This window comes from Pteropus medius, unplaced genomic scaffold (genome assembly GCF_902729225.1).
Source record: "Pteropus medius unplaced genomic scaffold, Ma_sr-lr_union100, whole genome shotgun sequence".
NCBI classification, from domain to species: Eukaryota; Metazoa; Chordata; class Mammalia; order Chiroptera; family Pteropodidae; genus Pteropus; species Pteropus medius.
The window spans coordinates 18956044-18981187 of NW_024346667.1; the positions used below are offsets into that span (position 1 = coordinate 18956044).

Consider the following 25144-nt stretch of genomic DNA (forward strand, 5'->3'; position numbering starts at 1 on the left):
GTCTCCAATATTCTCTTGCTACAATCCATAATCTACTCCATAGCTATTGTGATTTGTCAGCATCATAAAGTTGATTGTGTCACTCCTTGATGTAAGTCCCTTTAATAGTTTTCCGTTACGTACAGTGTAGTCTACAGCTGCAGTCTAAACTCTTTGGCATGGTGAACAAAGTCCTTGAGGACCCAGTCCCTGCCTAATTCTTAAAGTTTCAAATCTCATCGCTCTCTCACATGCAGTGCTTGGTAGCCACTCTGAACTTCTTCCAGTTTGGAAGAAGTTCCCATAGCTCTTTGAGATTCAAGTGTATGATCAGCATGCAATGTCATACCTGGAACAGGAATGTAATGTACATTCCCTTAAAAGGCCCTAGTTCTAGTTCTGGAATTGCATCTGAGCATCATGAAAATCCGAATGGGATAAGTTTCAAGGCCAAGAGGCAAAGCAACCTACTCAACAGGCCACCAGCCAGAGGTCTCTTCTTCCTCGCTTCCCTCCCCTTTGGAGTTTCTTGTTTTTTAAATGACCATCCACCTTACATGATAGACGCGCTTCATCCTTTTCTTTTTGACTAGCTGACTGACAAGATAATCCCTAAAGAGTGGATTCTCACTCTTTATGTGATGCTTTTCTTCCTATCTTTTGTGACAGATCAGCTGCCTCTCCCACATGACAAGGCAGAGCTGCCCTTAGGGAGCAGAATTCAGTCTGCTCATTCATTCGTTCAACAGGCATTTGTTGGGCACCTCAGGCACCGAGCTCAGTGTCCATACACAGTATTGAAACAGATACAGTTCCTTTTCTTGTGAGCCTTCAGTCTAAGGGGGACAATCAATGTAAACAAATTATGACAAGGACACAGAGTTCAGTTCAAGAGAATAAGTGGGAAACCTGCCTGGTCAGAGGTCAGCAAAAGCCTCTCCGAGTAGTCGATGCTTAAAAGAAAGAAAAAAGCAAAGTTCCAACCATTTTTACAGTACAAAAATTTTATTTTTTGTTAGGATAATTTAAAGTTTAAAACTGAAGTAGACATATTCATTTTACAAACAAGATATTCTTTCATAAGTAAGACCATTAAAAACAGTAAACAAAAAGGCTGTCTTTACAAAAAGCTCTGTGCATAGCAACTTTATACTGTATATAACTGACAAAGCAAAACGAGAAAATGAAACTATACAGTTTGGAAATGAGACCTTACTGTACAAAAGGTAGAGAAGATAATGGTTTTTAAACCATGCATATTGAAATGTGCAAAGAAAAAATGGGGGAAAATACAATGCTATAACAAAAAAAAAATGAGATAAATAATGAAGTAAATTGTCCCTTTAAATGAAAAATCTTACACAGCTCCTCTTACAAAGATAGGATAGAATTTGTAGTTACCTATAGAAATACTCATCTTCCAAGTGGCACAAAAATAACCTGGGACCAAAATGAGTCAATAGGAATGACTAAAGAGGACAGAGTAGCTTTTGTTTTAAATTTATTAGTACACTAAAAATAATCCTTACACACATTTGTACAATTAAATAGATCTGTCGCTGCCAAGGTTCTAGCTGAATGTCAAGGATGGTATTTAGTCACACACATTTTTTCGGTGTTAAAGCTACCAACAAATTCTACAATCATTTTGAAGACAGTACTGCACTCATCTTCATGCAAGAGCAAAATTCACAGATTCTAGAAGCAATGCTACTTAAAAAAACATTTCCTTATGTTAGATTGGCTCAAATCCAGGTCTAAACATGCTTGATTTTGTTCTGCCTTCACTTTGAGGTGGTAATGTTTGTATTCCACACACTCTTCCCCTCCTGTCCGATTTTTCACTGGGGAACTCTCTCTGCTTTGTTTCCCTGTATTTTGGTGCTTTAAGCCCTGACTATGAGGGACTGTCGGCAAGAGTTATAAGCATGCCAGGTATCCAAAACCTTGGATTCTCATGTGCATAGAAATAATATTTGGGTCATATAGATTAAAGGCAAACAAGACCGTTGGGGTTGGATAGATGTGGTCATGTATCACCAGGGAAAACAGGAGGGTGGCAGAATTTATGAAGTCATCTAAAATTGGCTCAGATGCACTAAAGATGTTTTTTCTAAGAGAACTGCATCAATTTCAAATGTTAGAACCCCAACGAAGAACCCCAGACTGGAGTCTGTGTATAGACTATATGGGGTGCCAATGAGTCAACAAGGAGAACCCTGGCCTGGAAAAAAATGACATCCTTATTGGCAATCCAAATAAGTCCGGATACATCCCTAGGATCACACAGGCTTTCAAGACTCAGCTCCTGCAATGTTTCTCCCCCTAAGAGCCACTGCCAGAACTAGAGAGTCCCTCGCAGGCCTGGGTGACTGAGCTGCTTGGAACGCAGATGCCCCCAACCTCTGACCCCGCTAAGAATCTGAGTTTCCATTTCTTTGAACATCAGGAAAAGGATTCCAGGCTTTTAACATTCTTCTTCCACACCCCATCCCATTCTTGCCTGGAAACTGTGTAAAGTTGGATACATAGTTTTTTTTTCAAGAGAGTTTAGTTCCATGAAAGGGGAAAGCGGCAGAGAGAAGAGAGGATTTAGACATTCTAAGAGTCTAAGAAACAGAGTATTCTTCTTCAAACCCTATTTCTGAAGTCCTATGGGGCTGCTACCTCGGTGCTGAACCGGGTGATAACCCAAGAGGAGGAAGTGTGTGGCTCTGTCAAGAATTCCAAAGGGGCCACTGAGTTGGAAAAGTCACATGGCTTTGGCTCTTCTTTAAGATGAGACGTGTCTTTCCCTGGGATGCAAAGCCAGGGACGTACTAAAACATGGGAATTCTCGGCACTGCTCAGAGAGAATGCTGAAAGCTAATATAAGTTTAAAAAAACTTTACAAAGAGTGAACACCAAAAGAAAACTGTAGACTGTTTAGAAAGCAGATGGAACTGGGAATGAATTGATGGACTTGAGTACCTGTGTATGTGCATGGACTTGAATCTTTCTGCATCGGTCGTTCTATAGGAATCTACGTCAGGTACCTGTTCTTGCCCAGGGGTCAATAGAATAATGGAAAAGAGTGGGGTGCAGGAGGGGGGATAAGAGTCTAGTAAGTAACTGCAGTAATAATCACACATCTTTTAAACTTGTTACTACATGTTTGCATCAGTTTCATTTTACATCAGGAAGAGAAATTTCTCTCTTCCAAAACGGTCTTAATTTCTACCTCTACTTACAATAAGTTACACGTTTATTTATTTAAATAATTGTAAAACATTTTAAATTTTTTTCCATTTTTTTGTGGTTTTTTTTTTGTTTGTTTTTTAAAGAGATTAAACTATAAGCAAACACACATACAACAACATTTCATCATTCAATTCAGGTTTCGTTTTAAGAAAGTCTTCCATGCTGGTACCCTGTTTTGTTCAATTTTTTTCTGCATAAACTAAATTGGTATCTGAAAGGCTTCATAGAAAATAGAAACTTTCAACTTTTTTTCCTACAAAGAAAAACAAATAGTATCCAAAATATTAAGCATGAATTGTTTGCCAATTTTTTTCTTAAATATTTTACAAACATAGGAAGGTGGTTCTTATAATGTTCATAACAAATTGCATTTCTGCTTTTAGCACTGACTACGTCAATGACATCTTTTGTCGCTGTCCCCAAGAGGGTCAGTTTGTGTAGCCACCATCAGAGCTACAGGAGAAATGTGAGACCAGATAAGATGCAGCTCCTCATACACCCAAATCTGTCCATCATGTTCATTTTGGGGGCTCAACTCTCCCCAAAGAGCTCATAGTGCTTTCTTCATTATTGGTCCATCCGAGTAAGTAGTTTTGTGCTATAAGAAAGCAGTTCTTCCTCTTCTTTACATCGGGGGCACGACAAGTCCGGTCATGGCTGCAAGGAAAGAGTGACACAGGAATGAGACTCGGAGGCTTTTTACATTAACGGCTATAACCCAGAAAGAGGGGCAGGTGATGGGGTTCACAGAGTCTGATGCAGTCCGGGGAGACGGTGCCCTCAGCTGATACGGAAACCCATTCTCTCCAGGTCTGGTCTAGCAGACAGCCTATGGAGGTACCGAAGCCTTACAGATCACTGAAACATAAACAAAGCTTGTTGACATTTTGCTTGGGAGGCCCAGAGTTAGGTTTCATTTGTTTTATAGTAATGGGTTGTATACATGACGTAATGAACATAAACATGTAAACTAGATAGTTCTATATGTGTGATATATTTTTCATTATTCGACTAGAATAATTTCCAGATTATACAGTTCCAAACCACTTAGTTGAAACAGGAAAGCATACTCCAGGTGCCGAGCCTATTGAGTTACTTACTAGGCATCATTTATAACAAATCAGACTTTCCATCCATCCTAGGTGTCTATCCATTCGAGTTGAAATTTGAATTTTCTAGTTTGTATTTTCTAACTAGCTCATCTTCCTTCGGTTCTCACTGCTGCTCCACTGGAACAGATAATTCAGTTTAGTTCCTAATTTGGGAGTCACTCTCATCTCCACTCTTTGTCCCCTATTCAAGTGCATTGTCCAACGCTTCCTCCATCTAGTCAAGAGAATGCGGGCAATGCCTGTCTAGGTGGCCTCAGGTCCAAGGCTTTCCCTTGATGTGGGCAATAAAGCAGCATCAGCACGATGTAGAAAAACCACGGAGAAAATGTACCCCTCTGGCCTTAGCTTTCAGGCGATGAATCCATAGAACTTCCACCGTCTTGCAAACTGACAGAATAGGTTCCTGGCATCAAAACTTCAAACCATATCTAGAATTTGATCCTTTGAGTTTCATTGCCTATGCCTTATCTAGGGCTTATCCAATAGCACAGAAGCATTTCACTGAGTGGTATTTACTAAGCTTGTAAGAAAATGGGCAAAATTCCTAACACCCCTCCCTTCTCTCCCTGCTCCCCTTCCTCTGCCCCTTCTCTCAGGCCAGCTAGTCTTCTCGGGCAAAATTGTCAGCCATCTATTTCCCTGCCCATACAGCCTTTATTGAATGTTTGTGAGATCTGGATTAAGGTCTTACACGGCTAGCAAAGCCTTAATTATTTTTGCCTGTATTACTATATATTGAATCGATGTAACTTTTCAATAAAGGCAGTTCAATTCTGGACACTCCCTGATGATTTGGAGATATAGCAACCCTGGTAATTATCCTAGAGTGTAGGAGGTTTTATTATTTTATTTTATTTTATTTTTTTTCCTGGAGGGAGCTGGAAAATGGATCAGGTGCCTAGTGCATAGTGTTATCTCGACAATCTATACTCATCAACCATAAATGCCTGATAGATGAGGTGGAGGGTGGGACAACGACACTGCACGTACAGCTCTCTGGCAGGGGGATTCCGGCTCACGTTTTCAACTTTAACTTGTCTATTACACTTTAAACTCATCAGCCCCTTCCTTTCTTTTTCTGGGTCCTCAGAGAGTTACCTAGGGAGCTTATTAAAAGGGCAGAGATGCTCAAAGGACAAGATCCACCGTGTTCCAGAAAAACAACAGATTTCATATCGTTTCCTTCTTCCTAGTCTCACATCGGGCACTGGAGGGGCTGGATCTCTGCTACATGGAAACCCTGACATTTTGCTTGTAGAAACCATAGCCAACAGACAGAAAGCAGGCATTAATTGGATTAAGGTCTTACACGGCTAGCAAAGCCTTAATTATTTGATCCTTTGAGTTTCATTGCCTATGAAACATTTTCAGGGAGTGGTGGGGGGAAGGGAGAAGGCTTAACTGTACTTTCTCTAATTTCTTTTTACCTTTGGCATTTCACAGGAAAGCAATAATCCTCCTTTGGTCCAGGTGGGAAGTGGTTATGGGTAAAAGGTGAGTGAGGAATTGCACTATTTGTGTCCCCAGAGAGACACTGGGCCATCAGAGCACAGGCTCTGAAGTCAAAATGTCTGAGGTCAAGTCATCAGTTACTTGCTGTGTGGCCTTGGGCAAGCTTTTTAACTAAAAATGGTGATAATGGTATTGGCCTTCACCTTTGGGTCATAGGTGAGCCGTGAACAAGATAATTCGTGTAAAGCACCCAATTCAGCATCTTGCACATGGTGCTCAACAGCGATTAGCAAGTGTTAGAGGGCGTTGGTCGCACCTGCCCTCTGCACATCGCTAAGGCCATCTCACAATGAGTCGAGAGAAGAACCTCTCCATCGGCCTGTGATCACGCAAGCACCTCCGACCACATTTTCACTCTCTCACTGTCTGTCAGCCCTGGCCGCCCCAGATTCCATCACTCAGTGAGCAGTGTTCAATGTCAGCTTTGTTTTCTCCTTCCTCTCGGCATCAGTGGACCTTGGACTGTTGGGCCTTGAATTTCTTCTATTTAATTGGTCCCAAATGAGGAAGAGTGAATCAGGCTCCTGAAAAGCATCCTTTGTCAACCCCAGCCTTCTCTCTGCTGGGCTGGGTGAAGTATCCTCTACCTTTCCTGTTCTTCACACAAATTACTGCATGGTAACCTTTGGAGTTAGCTTTCAGCTTTCCTCTTTAACAGACTAGGAAACTGAGGCTGTTAGATGACAATGACTTGTACAGATTCACACGACCTGGAAGCAGGTGAGCTAGAATTCCGACACACGCCTAGTGATGTTGAGCCTAGCGCTTTTCCACTGGCCGATACTCAGAATTCTCCTTTTATGCCTCCACACATTACTTTCTATTTTCAGAATTGTTTGTAATTCTTTTTAGTCTACAATCCTAATTTAAGTGCTTCCCTTCTCCTCCTTCTCCTCCTCCCCTCCCCACTGTCCGGCTCCTTTTTTTAAGGTTCGAATCACCAGAAAAACTTGGGGAAAATTGCAGGATCCAAAAGAAGCTTGGAACTTCGTAGTGATGCCATAGAAGTGAAATCAGAGTCCAGAGCCTGTGCCTATGTGTAACCAACTAAGTCGTCACTCCTACAGACACGATCGAGAATGTGCAGCTCAGCCATTCTCTCAGCCTGAGCATTCTGACCCGTGCTGAACAGAAGCTCTCATGGCTGAAGACCACGGAAAGGGTCTTCTGGCTATATTCAGCCGCTGTTGCCTCGACGTAAAAACCTCACTATGACCACACAGATTCTTCCAGCTCTGGGCTAACTCCACCCTGACCAGATGACACAAAGGGAGCCTTGGGCATGCAGCAATAGACAGGGTGGGGATTCCGGGCCACGGGAGCCAGTGACAAATTCGTCCTTGCCTCCCTGAGGACCGGTATGTGGGCAGGCCACACAGGTGGGTCTCCCTGGACAGGACAGATCCAGGGAATCTGAGAAAATCATCTCTACTTCCCCAACTCAGCGTACTTCGTGAGAGGGGAGGTGGGGGAGAGGTGGCAAGAGGAAGTCAAGTCTTACTTATATTCCTCAAAGTGAAGCTAAAAACATTTGCAAGAGTTGCCTGAATGAGGAAAGGCTGCCCTCCTCCATCTTTCTCCCGCGCCTGCTCTCCTCCTCAGCCTTTCTTGGGCCTTGCACTCTGCGTCTCCTCAGCGAGACCTGTGTGGCTCCCATTTGGTTTAAGGGACATGACTAAAACCAGAAAACCTGGAAAGTTCACTTGAAGCAGTCATGAGGAAGGGAAAGGTACAACAAATATTCAGCAATCGTTTTCATTTCCCAGGCCGGGGATGAAGCCATCATGGAAAAAGTTCTGAGCATGTGCCCTAAGGATGGGATGGAAACCACTGGTTTGATGAGAGATGAGGCAGGTGGAGACAGTTAGCTATAGGCTGAGCCTGTAGATCTATATATATAGATCTATCTATCTATCTATAGATAGATAGATAGATAGATCTATATATATACACACACACATATATATATAGTTTTTTTTCTCAATTAGACCCAAATGCTTTTTCTAGTCAGGAGGAAAAGGCTGAGCCTGTAGATTTATATATATAGATCTATCTATCTATCTATAGATAGATAGATAGATAGATCTATATATATATACACACACACATATATATATAGTTTTTTTTCTCAATTAGACCCAAATGCTTTTTCTAGTCAGGAGGAAAAGAATTTTCAAGGACACAGTTCTGAGGGCTGGGTTTTCAGTTCTCATTTGACAGTTTCTCTGTCAAGTCAAGTGACTTCAAAGAGACACCACGATCTCTGATGGAAGGATGGGACAGGGACCTAACGCAACTCCCAGAGCTCTGGTCAGCCACAACTGGCAAATGAACCTTCGCAGGTGTCCCCAAAGGCTCGGGAACCCGTTTGTTATCATAAAGCCCGTGGGCAGACGCTGTCCCAAGGACAGCATAGCTCATCCAAGGCTCCGCTGACCTCAGGGGCTTTGATCCACGAGGGGTTAACCAGACCCCTGCCCTTTTTGGTTTAATCCAACACTGCTGATTGTGAATGTTTTCATGTCAAGACACGAGAAGCAGCCCCAAAATAATGTGGGTCGTCAGGATCCACAGCACTCAGCAGTTTCCAATTTGCTCTTTTGCCATCAGCTGCCTCCCATTCACACTGAGATGATTAGATTCTCATGTACTCATCGCATTTGTGCTACGTCATGTCATATTACATTTTAGGACATTGCTCAAAAATGGGTTTGACGGGTGATTCATTTTTGTGCTTAGACACAGTATGTCTTTTTTTCTCTCTTCCCTACCCCACCCCGATCAGGCACCTGCTATCAATTTGACTAGATGTAACCAGAATGCTCGAAACTTGCTGGTGCTGCTGGTGGAGCCTGTGCATTTGTGCCATAAGGATGTGCGTGCATCACAGATGGCGAGCCGATTAGGTAAGCAGTAATCACCATGTGGCATCTGATGTGGTGACCAGGCACCTTCTGGGAAACAGAGACATGGCCTTGTGGAAAGCAAAGGTCTAAAGAGTCCAGACACTCCTGGAAGGTATGTATGGCTCGACCACATTTAATTCTGTGACCCTGCAGAGTTGTCTGACTTCTCTGTTTTCCTTCATCTTGTTCTTGGGTGGAGTACTAGCCCAGTCGTACAAACTATCTGCACCCTGATGAAAACATTAAAGCATCTCTTTGCTGGTAAATGGCTAGAGATATAGAAGGATGCTATGCTGTTTGCTCTTTGCTTGTCCTGTGGCACATGTATCATGCTTACTCCCAACCTTTTCTTACCTCTGAATCCATTTCCATTGCCACTGGAGCAGGCGGGCGAAGGGGAGCCTTGGGGCCTGATGACAGGGGCAAAGGCACTCTTCTGTTTGACAGCAGGAAAAACTGAAGAGGAAAATGGGAGGATGGAGGACGTGCTGGAAGATCCAACAGTGGGACTTGATGACATGACTGGAAAGCAAATGCACAATCCTCTTTTAGAAAGGGACATATCGAGGAGTTAATTTCTTCCTTCAGTACATAGAACCTGTACACAGTTATTGAGAAATTACTCATTTGTTCCAGGCATTGTTCCAGAGTGCAGGGATTAAAAAATGTTGAAGGCAACAATGTCCCTGCCCTGTCCAGTGAGAGGAAGACACAAATAAAATAACGAAGAGGGTAATAATCCTTTTGGAAGAATGCACACAACGCTGTGGGGGAGACACAGCAGGCAGAGTGCTTTTCTGCCCAGGAGAGTCAGAAAGGCATCAGCAGGAGGTGATTTTGTGATACATCTTCATTCATGAGTAGAAGCAACACTAAGACCAACATCTGAAAAATCATCAAATCTACTCAAGAATAAAAACCTTTTTTTTTTTCGCTCTAAAAAGAAGTCCTATATGGAAGCTATGTACTTCCCTGGCAATTCTAGGGGCTCCTGAGTTTCGAGGTACAGGGTTAACATTTCTTGGAGAGTGCCATCTGTATGGGCCACTTCCTCATTAAATGTAAAAGTTTATTAACATTTAGGAGATTACCTCCCTCTCCCTCTGCTTTCAGAACTCCTGGGAAATAAAGCTGCGAGTCAGCCTCCTCTGATGTAATGCGTAGAAAAAACACCAATATTAACGTTAAAATTACTTAAAGGAAGCCAAAAGCTAAGTGTTGTAATTTCCAAGAAAAATAAAGGCAATTTACACAATAAAGTGCCCCACCTCTTAAAGGCAGATACTCCACCAGGTCCCATCACACAAGTTAATTTTATCTTCTGTGTTCGACTTGTTCAAGAAAGGGGTAAAATAGAGTTCACAGGGGTAAAATTGTTAGATAGCATCCTATAGTAGAAGGTCAAGTTTCGGAGACTCATTTTAACAGTCTCAGAATTCTGAACTGTCTAAGTCATATGACTTGGTAAAACAATTACTGGAACCTAATGGCAAAGCCCATGATGCTAACTTCTGCTTCATATCTCCAGCTACTCCATAATTAAATTTTGAAAGTAGGGACGAGTGTGACTTATGGTTCAAAGACCAAGTACAAGGTGAATTGAAGGTCAAATGTTCTGATGTCTTGTGTAAGACTGCATCCTGGCTTCTTTTGTCTCCTAATAGAGATCTACGTTGGGCTATGTTCATACAATTGCATTATAAAGCAATCACACAGCATACCTCCAATATGATGTCTCTTATAAGCTGAACTAAAAACCAAAGACTTCAATAAATGAGATTTATCTAAAAACTGCTTATCTTTAAGTAGTCCTATTTTAAAGAGCTATGCAGAAGGAAACATCTGAGAACATCTCTATCTTTCTCCAAGTAATATGACTCAAAAGAAAAAATTGGGAAGGAGGGTAAAGCCCGGTAAGAATCTCATGTAATACTTGAAGATGCAGATGAAGAAGATATTAGGCTAATTCATTAGCATTATAGGATAGGATACAGGGTTAAGCATGGGTTTTGGATCCTAGTCATAGTTCCAAGCAAAATCTCCTCTTCTCGCCTTGGTTTTTGCATCAATGCAATGTGTGTAGGAGCAGGAAGGGAGAGAACCTCTCTCCTTTGGGCAAGGTACAGAATTGGAGGCTAAAGAAAAGCTGAGACTCAGGAGGCCCTGATTCTGACCACAGTCCAATCTCTGCCACACCATGTGATCCAAGCAGGCACCAAAATGGCACCTCGGTTTCTGCGTCTGCAATAGTCATGTCATACACCACAACGGAGGAGGAGTTTTATAATATAAATTAGTTTCACACGCACACACTTGATTCCATTTCTATTCAGCATACAACTTACTTTTACAAATATTTGTTTTCCAGTAACAGATCTTAACCTACAGTGGGTTCATTAGGTACATGTGGCTGCCTCTCAGTAGGAGTCACCTCGAGCTTTAGTAAATGACATAATAGAAATGTTGGGAGTTGAATAAGCACAGAGCTCTAACATGCCCATTTAAACTATTTTTTTATAAGACTCTGTCAAATGCCAAATTACACTCAAGTTAATTTAAAATTGAAGGCAACTATAATAAAAATCCTAAAAGGAATTTTATGTGTACATGTCAGCAAACATAATTTCTGTTTATCTATTAAAAAAAAAAACAAAAACCAAATCAACAACCAAAAAAACATTGTAAGAGCAAGAAAGCTTTGCTAAAAACTTTTTAAGTAGTAAGGAGGTATTTATCTTAACAGATATTAAAACTTAAAATAAGTCTACATCAATGAAATCAATGTTATACTAGCATAACTATAGGCAGACAAATCCTTGGAGAAAACAAGAGTTCAGAAACAGACCTGGGGTATATATGGGAATTAAAATTTAATAAAAGCGACATTTCAAATTAATAGGGAAATAAATGCATGGGAACAATACACTAGCCATGTGGATACTAAATTTAGAGTGCTTCCTCATGTTAAACACTAAAGTAAATCTAAGTGGATTAAAGAGTTATTTGTAAAAACAAAATTATAAAGGTGCTTGTAGAAAAATTAGGAAGGTTATATAATTTACATAATCCTTTCAATCTCCAAGCCTAAAAAGAACATCACAAGATAGATTTGCCACATGACAAAAAACTTCTGCAACACACACAGAAAAGAAAAATGACAAAGTAGGGAAACTATTTTTGATAATTATTTAGATGTGTTCATATCCTCAAAAGCTAATAAGTTATTATATATTAATTAGAAAAAGAAAAACATCCTAATAGGCAAAGGAGATGAAAAGGAAAGTCACAAAAGGAGAAATAAAAATGACCAAAAGACCTTTATAGGCTGATAAACGTTCAAACTCATTAGTAATCAAATGCACATTAAAACAGTAATGAGCTGTTATTTTCCACTTACCAAACTGATGAAGATTAAGAAAAAATTAACGGGGCAAGAAACGGATCCTCTTTCTTTCCTAAAGGGAGCCTTAATCTCTCTGAGGGACTTTGGTGTCAGGTACCAAAGCATTTGTATTTTTAAATGTGCATATTTTTAAACCCAGTAATTTCATTTCTAGAAATTAATTCCAAGGAAATAATCATAAATATGCAAAAAAAAAATCCAAGAGCATTTGTATAATCATAAGAAATTGGAAATAATATAGTTTACCCTACTGTTGGATAAGGTAAACTATATTAAGTCCAGAAAATGGGACTCTATGCAAACATTAAAACTAATGTCGGAGAAGAATCTTTAGAGACATGTAAAGATATGCCTCCTTGGATGAATAAAGCAGATTACATAATAACGTATACATCGAACCCACTTTTATTTTTTAAAAGACGTACAAAGCAAAAGTTTAGAAGGATGTGATTTACATCCAAACTTTTAATGATGCTATCTCTGACTGATGGGATTATGAATATTCTTAAACTTATTTCTTTTATTTGTCCATATTTTCAAAATTTTCTACAATAAACATGTATTACTTTTGCTGTAGCAGAAACCAGAAAAGTTGTTAAAATAAACAAATAAAAAATCTCTACTTCTTTGGTAAAAATAATATAATCCTTAGCAATAGGCATAATAGCTATCTTGGATGGTAAGGTTCCTCTTCAATTTACTTCTTGTAAAATAGGTTGTCTGTTTACCTTTCTGTTACCAAAAACAAAATAAATTCTCAAATTCCTGGGAAAAGCTTGTTCATTGTAGTTAACTTTGCTAAGCAAACATCACTCCTAATACCCGTTCTCCATTCTTAGAATACAGATCTGCACCTTTGATGGATTTTATAGAGCCTAGCTTCGTATTTGTAACTTTGGTAATTTTTCCAGTTTTATTCTACTCTCTTTCATTGATCTTACGGCAGAATGCCATTAGGTGTGCATCTGAGCAGACACTGCAATTTTCAGAATGTGTCTATCCGTGACTGGAAGGCTATACTTTAAAAGTTAACAATGGTTATCTCTGCATAGAAATGATGCGTGTCCTTTTTATTTTTTACATATACACACTTCTCTGTCTGTAATGAGAACGTTACTATTGTAATAGGATATTTTTTCTTTTCTGAAGAAAAAGACAATAGAAATATATCAAAACGTTAACAAGCATTTTTATAATGGAAGTAGGCTTTCTTTTTAAAACAATTTTCATGTGCTCCAAGTTTTCTATAATAATTACTTAATATTTAATATTCTACAATAGAAACTGCCTTGGTATTTATTTTTGAAAATATAAAAATACTGAGGCCCAGGGCATAGTCTAAGACTGTGTGAGTGAAGTAGGAGTCCCTGAGGACAGGTTGGATTTCTGTCTTATGGATTCTCTTCCAAACTTTGGAATTGCTTGGTGGCCATTGAAGAAGTGGTCCCCTGGAAGTTGCAGGCTTGTTGAGCAGGCCACCTTTGGGAACACCAGAGTGCACCATTTTGGGAAAGTAGATCACACATACTCGCAATTGAGAATTTCTCTGGACATCTCTCTCTCTCTATGGATAGAGGCCAAAGTAAAGGCCAGCACGTCTGGCCCAGAAATCTCTGTGATCATGGGGAGTTAAGGAAAAATCACTTTTCTTCTCATAAGGATTGATTAGCTTGCACGGTCCCAGCTGGACCTCACCGGGCACACATCCTCCTTTGCACTGAGCCATTGCATTTGTTGGCGCTAAGGGGTCTGTCAGCATTTCATTATAACCCCCTATTGTCAGGGGTTTAGAATTCTGCCATAAAAACTTGCACTGAGCTGGAACTTGGCACACACTGCTACCGCCAGGAAGTGAAGTTTGTATATGAAATTGAAAAAACATCTGTTTGGACATTTTTGAAGTGGTGTGAGAGCAAAAGCAGTAAAGATGCAGGTTTCTGATACTCTGCATTGGCCGTAATGCAAGTCAACTTGACCGAAAGGCTTGGCTTTACTTTTTTTAAGGTCTCTGGTGAGAGATTGCACCATGGCCCGGCCACGTCAGACTATTTTAAAAGATAAAATGAAAAATCATAGAATGATGTTTTCAGAAACAAGCAACTGAATTAACAAAATGGTTTCCCCAGGCTGTTTTGTTTTGTTTTGTTTTGTTTTGTTTTGCTTTGCTTTGTTTTCTTTTCTTTTTTTTTTTTTTTTTTCATTTTGTATTTCCCAGAGAACTTAAGACTTAGCTGGTTAGAAACACAGGTCAGATGCTAATGTAATGAATTCCGTAGGGTATTCAGTATTTTTGCAGTAGGGGATTTTATTGTAATGAATGCACTCTTTGGAATCTCATTCCCAGTCTTCAACTCCTTCAGACCCTCAGAAAATGAAGGTGCAAGAACCACACAGACCTGGTAGCTACAAAGAGGAGGTGCTCGGCTGTATTTCCCACTCCCGTTGGGCAGGGCGCCTTCCTCTTTCTATTTTGTGTATGTTGTCTTGTTTAATTTCAACATTTGGGGTGTCATTATTTTTCCGTGGCAGTGGGATTGAGTGACCAAGAAAGGAAAATGGAAGGAAGTTGTCACTTGCTGGTGTGGGAAAGTTTCCTCCCTACCGAATGAATTATCTAGTAAAAAACATCAAGTAAATAACACCCAATGGGCATTTTCATTCTATCTATCTATCTATCTATCTATCTATCTATCTATCTATCTATCTACCTACCTACCTATCTATCTAATCATCTATCATCTATCTATTCATCTATCTCCCTCTCTCTCTCCCTCCCCACTCTCTCCCCCAACCCATCCAAGCCTCCTTATCTTTTATCTCTCTCTCCCTCCCTCATCCCCACATTATACACTATATTATTATACTGGCCATTTTTGATTTACAAAAATGAAAATTTCATATAGTTCAACTGAATATACACAATTTATTCATAAATAAATGATTAAATATATGAAATTGCCATTTTTAGAAATCAAAAAGAAATAATTTCGTATGGTTCAGCCTAATAATATATTATAAATGTACGAAACATTTCTTATAGTGTTGAATAATTTAAAAACATGGTATTCTGAATCTGATGGCATTTGTTCTAGTCCCATTTTTACTATTTATTGGCTATGAATTCTTGAGTGATTTAATAACACTTAATATCTTAGAAGGGTAATAGTGATGGTAATAATTATTACTATTATTATACCTACATCATAAGGTTTTTGTGAGGATCTGACTGAACTTTATATGTAAACATGTTTTTTAGGTTATAAAGTGGAAAGTAATTATGAATATCTCTCGTTGCCACCCCTGATATGTGACATTATTTACACAATGGCTCTCTTGCCCTTGTATCACTTACAGAGGCTGTTGAAGACATGGTCCCTTCTGCACACAGAGTCCCTCCCTCTCTACAGGGATGCATGGAAGAAACCTCTCCAAGGTCTCAACAACAGAAAAAAATCTAGTTTCTCCTGCGTAATAATGTGCGGACATAAAATCTTATAACAAATAGTGTTTCTGTCTTTGCTTTACCACGTTGCAAGCCTTTGAACCAAATCAATGGCTCCCTGGAATAACTGAATTGTCTCCATACCTGCCCTTGGCTTTAACTAATTGTCCTTTCCATATTTTTTCTTTTACCTCAGTTTATTATAGTTTCTATTTTATACTTTCATACTACTCAACTGACCACTAATTTCCTCCAAATGTTTTTGAAATAAGGTAAGGTAAAAATAAGTGAAGAAATAAGTAAATCAAGCAAGCAACAGTTTGTTTTCCTAGATCAGTCTGATCTAATTGATCAGGTCCATATGACAAAACACAATACGAGACTCATGTCCTTGCAGTGACAAGAATGAAGTTGTACTAGAAGAACCAAGCTCTACCACCTCTGCTACCTGTTTACTAAGTCCTTGTCACATTGAGTAGAGTGTTGAGTGTAATGAATCAAACAGATACCCCAGAAATAATGCATGGGTGTGTGCTGCCAGGGAACCACAGACCCAAAGGCTAAGAGAGGCAGCCTCCAGATCCTTAGCATGTCATTTTCTGAGCTGTGGTGGAAATGGCTGTGTGCCATCCTTGTCGCCGGAATGAGGGAACCACTCAGGGTAAATAGAGGGTCTGTCGCAACAATATCCAGCATTTCAAGAACACCCCACTCAATCACTCAGACTTTCCACAGTGGCTTCTCTCCTGGCCTGAAATATTTCCTAAGTAGGTTTGAAAAACACGCATTCTCTCAGGCTCCTGGGACCATTGTGTAAGTTCCCACCTTAGCCCCCAGAGCAACCTGAATGAGTTTTTATAACTTCCCAGACTATGTAGCTTGCCGCTAGCCCACAGATCAGGATTAAGAGGTTCTGTCTCTATCCATTCATCTATCGATGGACCGTAGGTTGCATCCATATCTTGACTATTGTAAATAATGCTGCAAGGAATGTAGAGGTGCACATACCTTTTTGAATTAGTGTTTTCGTTATCGTCGTTGTTGTTTTTGATAAATACCCAGAAGTGGAGTTGCTGGGTGGTGATAAGTTTGCATGGTGACAGATGATTACTAGATAGGTGATCTCATTGTAAGGTGTATAAATGTTTAATTATTATATTGTACACCTAAAACTAACATAATATCATATACCAACTATACTTTTTTTTTTTTTTTTTAAGAAAAGAGGTTCTGTCTCCATGTATCACACTATCACAAGCAATCAAGTTCCATCTGTTTAGAAGGAGGAGACAGCCAGGCAACAAATTAAGAAGGGAGCATGGTGTGATGCACAAAATAACTTGCAGTCATAAATTCTGTGTCCAAATTATTGCCCTGCTCTAGTCTGTGTGACCCTGGGTAAGTCAGTTAACTGCAGTGCACATAAACCTCCTCACCTATAACAGGGAGAAGAAAATACTGACCTCAGAAAGTTCTTATGAAGATTTTACATAATATCACATCTGAAAGTGCCAGTGAAAAGTGTACAACAGGTTAACTGAAATGGAATCTGAATTCCTCACTCCCATCTACACTCTTTCTCTGTAAAAAATGAATAGTTTGCCCCTTTTCTTTTCCCCAGAGACTTTCAGTAACCAAATGAGCCCAAGTACAGCTAAAGGAAAAAAACAAAAGGCAGGAAGGACATTTCATCAGGAAATTGGGCTCTTCCTTGAGGAGTCAGTAAGATGTAGGCATGCAACAGTCCCTCAAAAGGCTGCAGAGTAAAGCCCAGGGACAGAGAGACAGGGAGAGGCGCGCAGTGGAGAAGGCACTTACTTCCATAAGGGGAACCTGTGGGGGAGCCGTTTAGAAATCCTGGTGACCCTGGGACACCCAGGTTGGCCATGGGGACATTGCTGTAGCCATTCATACTGTTGCTGGAGGTGCTGTAATTAGACTGCTGAGGGGTGGAGCTGGAAGAGTAGCCCCGCGGAGAGATGCTGCTTGTGTTTCGGATGTATCCTAGACAACAAAGAAAACCTGGGTAAATTAACCGGTACGTGGCACATACACACAGAGCAGGCCAAATATGGCAGCACAGGGCCACATCGGCCTTCTGCTATGGAGTACCACCAAGCCAACCCTGAACAGGGTGAAAAGTGTGCATTTTGCCTTCATCTTTTAATAACTTCCTCTCCTTTCCCCCATGCTACACAAGGCTAGGCGTCTGATCATCCCTCTTTCTTCTTCTTTCACATTTGCAGTGATCATCTCCCATTCATACGAAGGAATGAATAACTAATGGCAGTGTGCAGCGACATCACCCAAATCATATTTCGCTAGAGCCCTATGAGATATTACTAGGTATTACTGAGAAAAGCATCGCATGGCCAAATAAAGCTTGGCAGATGTTTCATACTGTGGCTGTTCCTTGAAGATTTACATGTGAAGGGTCTAGAGAATAACTAAACTGGTTTAACTTTGCTAACCTAGTGTTTCTCCAATTTAACACACCATAGCATCTTTTCTGGGAGTGATGGGGAAAAGGCATTCTAATAACATCTCAAGGGCCACTAGTGTTCTGCAAATCACAGCTTAGTTCAAAGTTGTTACTATGCCCTGGGTGGGGGTGGGGAACATTTTTATTCAAAAGGTGTTGATAAGTTTATCTAAATGTGCTGTTTTTTGACCAAAAACTTGGAAGCATTAGCAACTGAATCTGGATTAATCCAGGCTGTAAGTGGAATGGGGGAAGGGACAATGAAAGTCCCCATACTTCTGAAATCCTAGCACATACTTTATCACCTAATCTATCCTGAAATAACCCACTTTGGTGGGTAACAGTCTCCAGAACTATGTAGGAAACGATCCAAATTGAAAAAAAAAAAAAAAAGGTAACATTATATCCCATCGCCCTTCTGTAAGAACTGTGCATAAGAATGAGGAATTCCCTTCCAATGGCTGAATGAAATTGGAATTAATAAAAATATCTATCCCAAGGTTAGGGACATCATTAAGAATATTTATTTCTTCTAAAAAATGATTTATGATAAATTTAGCACTTTGGTGAAATCAACCTCAATGACAAAAATTTTTACATGATATACTTTACATGCAAATTTTGTTGCTATATATTTGTATATGAGATAACGCAAAAACAGAAGTTGCCAATAAAACTAAGCCATTCATCCTTGGTTACTAGGAAAAGAGAGTTGGTTATAATAAATGATAATGACAATAACAGCTTTTTTCCATTATTTCCATTATCTGATGATTGCAATAGCAGAAGTGTAAATTTTACTCAAATAATACCTGTAAATCTAGTTTCAATATGCCTAAACCCTCCTAAATCCAGAATAGTCAATCTTATCCTTAAGCATTTCCAGTGAAAGGGATTCTACCTAGTATATAAAAAGCTCAAAAATCACACAATACACCACCTACAATGTTGAGATAACTCAGTAGTATCTGATTGCATTGCTTATCTGGGACACACTCTTTTGATGGTATATGAATCAAGCTTCAACTCCTTCCACTCCAGCAGAAGCCATCTTTTAAATGTAGAAGAAGATGTTTGAATTGCGACTCTCACAAAAGTAGTACCTTGATTATTTCCCTGTGTTGACTCTGAGATGCTGACCCCAAGTTGGCTGCCATAAGAATTGATACCCATCATGCCACTGTGAGCTGGAGAGCTGGAGAGAGCCGGGATCTGGCTGGGATTCCTGGGGACACTGTAGAGGGCTTCAGCAATGTCTGCGGCTCGCTTCAAAATGATGTCCTACAAAATGGCAGATTGAGGTGAGTGTTTCATCTGGCACAAAAGGTTAAACTCAGTAGAGCATAAGACGTGAGCATCTAACCTGGTTATTGTGTGGTGTGCCATACAGAGCCTCCACGAGATCTGCAGCTCTTTTCAACAGCATTTCCTAGAAAAAGAAAAGAAAGAGTGGGGTATAAGCAAAGGAAAAACCCCAAGTGGCAAACACAAAGGAAAATGATGTGTAGAAGCGAAAAGTTCAGACATTCCCTCTAAAATGTAAATAACTAGCCAAGAGGCCCTATATTTGTTGTGAGAGGTAGAATATAATCATACATATAAATCCCTTTAAAAATATGTATCTACATGGAATTCATCTAGATAAAATGTTTTCATAAATGGTTGTGTGACCAAAATAAAAACAACCAAATTGAGGGTTGAGATGGTTAAATTCATAATGTCGTGAAAGTTTTACTAAGAACTACTTTCAGACTATTCCATTAAAAATTCTGGTACTCTAATTAACCAAGTATTCTTAAAATGATTGATTGACTTGTGTTTAGCTGCTTGCCAAGGAGTTGTCCATAGTACTGAAATTATTTTGGCAAGGCCTTCTGCAAAATTTTATTCTAATAAAGATGAATTCTTTCAATAATATTTCCCCCTGTTCACTTTAAACAGAGAGAATCAGTGTTCAGTAATCCCTTTCCTCTCATTTTGTCTTTTCCACCTCCTGTTTTTAACAGCCTTTTAAATTGCTATTAACCTACTTTCCAGATATCATCTAATTTAATGGTGGGGCTGGGGATTTTTCCAAGTGGAAAATAAAGGTGTGATGTAGAAGCAACTGCGGTGCTTGAGTTTTACTCACAGTTCAGAAAACAGAACATGGCATATTATAAAGTGTGTGCTTTAAATGCAAATACAAATGTTAAAATTTAATACTTTCTTATTAATCGAACAGCTAATAAATTGATACGTTTTTTAAAAAAAAGAAAGCTAAAATAATGGGCTAGATTCATGACATAATTTTCATAAGCAAGTTCATTTAAAAGTGATGCATTTCATAGAAGTTTTAGATGGAGGGGTTTTTCACTTCATTAAATGCCCGTGTACATAGTAGGCCCTCAGTGAATATCTGATTGTGGATTAATGTGTCCCTGCAATTATGAGTAAGTAAAATTATATTTAAATATGAAGAAGTGGGAACTTACACTTTTAGGCAATTATACAATTATTGATCTTCATAAAGTTGGCAGTGTTTTATAAGCTGAATGCTCATAGTGTATGTTTTATAGGCCCAAATTTTCAGATTTCATATTTCCTCAGAGATTAATTATAATATATTTCCTAGTTAGTAGATATTTTATGTGCATATTGTATCTAAAGCTTAGCCAAATTTCAAGGCCTAATTTAATTTTAAAGGGATTTAAGTTGCTGGATTTACCTAAATTTGCTGAAGTTTTACAAGAAATTTTTCACATATCAATTTCCAAAGCATTGTACCTTGGCTAATCTCTCAGGATCTCCGGGGTGCCTCGGGATGACCTTCTGCAGCCTCTGGAAGCCATAGTCTATGGTGGGTTCATTTAGTGCTGAAAAATAACAGTCCTCTTTTTGAGTATGTACCCTGGCCATGAAGCAAACTTCTAATTAAGTCTTCTACAGGTAATAGAAAGGTTCTGATATTATCTAAGAATTGATACATAATGAACACAATCAGTTAAAGATTTTTACTGTTGACATTGGTTAATTCACAAGTGTAAGTTTGGAGTTAATAGTAATTTAATGTTTTTCCATTAGAATGATACTTCAAATTTTCAGGATGATTACAATTATTTTATCATTTTTGCCTTAAATGTACACACATAATCCTCTGCTCAATCTCACATAATCAGATATATTACACAATTAACCATATCTTGATTTCTTATGAAGACAGTAAACTACCTTTACCTGCTTTTCCCTTCTTCCCCTCTTTCCTAAGTATGCCTTTATTACCCATTAATTCTTCTCCTAAATACCACTATTTCTTAATTACTCCCTTAAATATTTACATTCATATATATGTATATATATAAATCTTCAGTGAGTTTATTCTCATAAAACCCTGTTCTTATGCATAACACATTTCCAATTATATTTCGTTACATGCATATTTGTTTAATGTCAGGCTCCACCATATACTGCAAGTTCCCTAGGAACAGAACTCGTACTTGTTTTGCTTTGCCGCCGTGTTCTCACTGTTGGAGACGGTGCTTGGCACATAGCAGGAACTTATTGTCAACAGTCGTAAAGTAAGTGAAGGAAGGAGGGAGTGAATGAATGAATGAATGAATGACATTTCAGCATTTCTACTGTGCTGAAGAGTTTTCGGAATTGATTCCTTTATCCTTTCTCTCTCTTCCTCTCTTTCTTTACTTTTTAAGTTTGTGATTTAAATTTCTTGGTTTTAAAATTAAAGCATGATCGAAGTAAAGAAGAAAGATATAAAAAATAAAATAATATTCACCTGCACTCCTATTAGGCAGCAGTAAACACAGGTGTATTTCCTTTTTAATCTTCCTTTTTGCATTTTTGTTTTTATGACTATTTGTTGCTATTATTCTATCAAAACAATCTTTTATTTTAAAAATATAAAAAATTTTAATATACAAGTAAAAGTAAAACCATCCATTACATCACTATTTGAGATAATCTGAGTCAACATTTTTTGCTTATATCCTTCCAGATTTAATACACGCACATAAGTAAAATTATTCAAAGACATACTATTCACGCTGTTACATAACCTACTTTTTATCCATTTAACAATATATCAAACTTTTCCCCAGGTTATTAAATATTCTTTGATAACATTATTTAAAATTCTGCATATTTTTCCATGACATGGTCTATAATTTATTTAAATGGCTTCTAATGTTTGGCATTTAATGTGATCCTAATTTCTCGCTATTATAAAAATCAGAACAACAATTATCCTTTGTGTATAACTTTAATTGTTTCAATTGAAAAATTCCAAGAATTAGAATTACTGGGCCAAAAATTATGATTATATTTAAGGTCTTTCACACACACTGTCTAATCACTCAGAAGAATGTACAAATTTATGTTCCCTTCGGCAATGCATGTGGTCATTTTAACTTACATTTCTTTATTCATCAGTGAAGCTGAAATTTTTTTTCTGTACTTGCAGATGATTTTAATTTCTTTTTTAATTTCTGAACTGCTTATTAATAGTTTCTGCTCTCTTTTTTTTAAATTGGGGATTAGTCTATTATTTTTTACTTGTAAAAACCCTTTATATATTAATATTTTTAACACTCTGTCACCATGTTACGATATCATATCCCAATTTGTCTTTAGGTATTATATGTGGAAAGACCATCTCAAATCCAAAATCTGGTAAGCACATACACACACACTCACACAATGTATGAATATTCATATTCATAAATATATGAATTCTTCTTTAGGTCCACCACTAAAATGTGCACTACCCATCAAAACTTATAGGTAATAAGCTTTTTGTTGTTCATTTTAATTTTTTTGCTATGTATTTCACTTTATGTTGTTTTTATTGTGAATATGATTACCCTCTCATCACATTTTTTAAGAGTTTTCCTAGCACCTAGAAACACTTTTGGTTTCTATATGTCTATGCAGACAGTGTGTGTGAGAGTAGTGTGTGGCAATATACGGTATAGTCAGTAAGAGAATCAGCTTCAGAGTCTAGTAGATCTTGGGTTTGATTTCCAGCTCCACCATTAATTTCTGAGAGCTCCTGAATCCATCCCATGAGTTTACTGTCAAAATTAAATGAAACAATTTATATAATGCCCTCCGCCCCCACACACACAGTTCTTGGCACATAAAAGATCTTAACCAACTGTAGCTATCTGTTATTTTTTAACCAACCCTTGACAGATGTCATTATTTTTTTCTGCTCATTCTTAAGCTTATACATAATAGCATCTACATGTAATGATCATTTTGACTCCTTTTGATAGGTATGTTAATCTCATTTAGTTCTCTTAATCTCATTCTTGTGTTGGCTAAAACTTCCCAAACAGTACCTAAAAATGAGGATGATGGTGAATATTCTTGCTTGTTTTCCTCTAAATGGGAATAACACTAACATTTCACAACCAAATGGGTTGTTGGCTACTTGAGTTAGATACTAGTTATCATGCTTTAACGATGGTTTTTATCAGGACTTGTTAGAATTTCAGAAAATTACAATCATATGAATTTTCTCCTTTCACCAACTTATATTTTATAATCGATTTCCCAATATTTCACAATTAAATGTTCAGTCGTGGGTGGGATATATAATTTGCTTAGTATATTTCTGAATTCAATGTGTTAATATTTTCTTAAGACTACTGGTATTAAGATTAAATCAATCAAAGTTACTGAGAATAGTGCCTGGCGCATATTGTACACTCAACAAGTGTTGGTTATTATTTTTGTTGCCAAGGATGTATGTGTCTATATCAATCAATGAGATTGTGTGCATGGTGTTATACAGCTTCCAATTGATTTTTATTTTATATCAGCTTTGAAAAATAAATGGAGAGGCTATCTATATTTTATCCTAAGCTCTATAAAACTTACATAGCATGGATATTACCTCTTGACCAAAAGTTTGAAAGATAACCGCAGTGAAATTGCTCTTGTTAAGGTCACCAATAACATTTTAGTCAAACAAAGAGAACTTTCCCACTCTTACCTTAAGCTCAAGTTAGCATTTGACACTGGGAATACTCTTCTGCTGGGAATACTTCCACCCATTGGCTTTCCTGAACACACACCACCCTGTCTCACTCCGACCTCTCCAGCCACGATGCCGTCTCAGCCTGCTGAGAGGACTGCTGCTCCTGAAGACACTGTGTGAATGCTAGTGGCCCTCACAGTGGTTGTCAAGGAAGAGTCTCCTGCTCTGTACACATACTCCCTGGGCAACCTCACCAGTGCTCCCATGATTCCACCTAAACTACATGCCAACTATCACGAGTCTTCATCTCCAGTCCAGGTGGCTTGCCTAACCTATCCAGCTATCTGCTGGAAATCTCCACTTGGGTGGTCCACAGACTCCTCCCACTCAAGATACCCCAAGCCCAAGAGATTCTCAGTGAATTTTCCATCAGATTGACGATCAGAAACCTTGGATTCATTCTTTTTTTCTCAATATCATTTGTATTTTTCTAGGAAAATCACGCATTTCGTCAAGATTTTAAATGTTTTAGCCCTGATTGTATATAGTAATTTGTTTAAAATTCTAATCTCCTATTTATGGTTCTTCCCCTCCCCCACTTTGTTGTAACTTTCCAAATGATCATATTTTTAATTTTATCTTCCTTTTGTTCTGAAGAGAGTATCCTAAATTTTCTAGGTGGTTAGGTATTAAATTGTTAATAATTTATTCTAGTTAATTGCTCCGGATTTAAAAAGGTGGCTTGCAGAATATCAGCTTTTTCAAATTTATTAAGCTTTTGTGAATTAATATGTATTAGTCTTGTATGTGTTCCATGGGTAATGCTTTAAATGTATTATTTAATATATCTTTTTGATCATATTATTTAACACATTTTGTACATAAGTGCTACTATAAATTATCCTTCCACATTCCCTTGTATTTCTAATAGTTTTTTAATGTATGTATTTTCCTCTAGTGATTAAGAAGATACATATCCTATTTTAATTTAATAAATTTAGATTTATTTTAAAATATTTTATTTTTTCTAATTATTTGAGTCTGTTGAGCCCATCTTCATAAAGAATTTTGTTTACCAACTTCTCTACGTC

At 38.3% G+C, this 25144-nt stretch overlaps 1 protein-coding gene across 1 annotated transcript in view; it reads right to left on the reverse strand.

Moving 5' to 3' along the window:
* Window positions 1-965: 965 nt before the first annotated feature.
* The window catches only part of EBF2 (EBF transcription factor 2), a 182215-nt gene continuing 158036 nt past the window's right edge, over window positions 966-25144 (reverse strand). The window contains exons 11-16 of the mRNA XM_039876146.1: window positions 20843-20931; window positions 19440-19505; window positions 19180-19357; window positions 17413-17598; window positions 9104-9271; window positions 966-3876 (exon numbers count right to left, since the gene is read on the reverse strand). Of these exons, the coding sequence (XP_039732080.1) occupies window positions 3845-3876; window positions 9104-9271; window positions 17413-17598; window positions 19180-19357; window positions 19440-19505; window positions 20843-20931 (719 nt within the window). The 3' untranslated portion in view covers window positions 966-3844. The remainder of the gene's footprint in view (window positions 3877-9103; window positions 9272-17412; window positions 17599-19179; window positions 19358-19439; window positions 19506-20842; window positions 20932-25144) is intronic.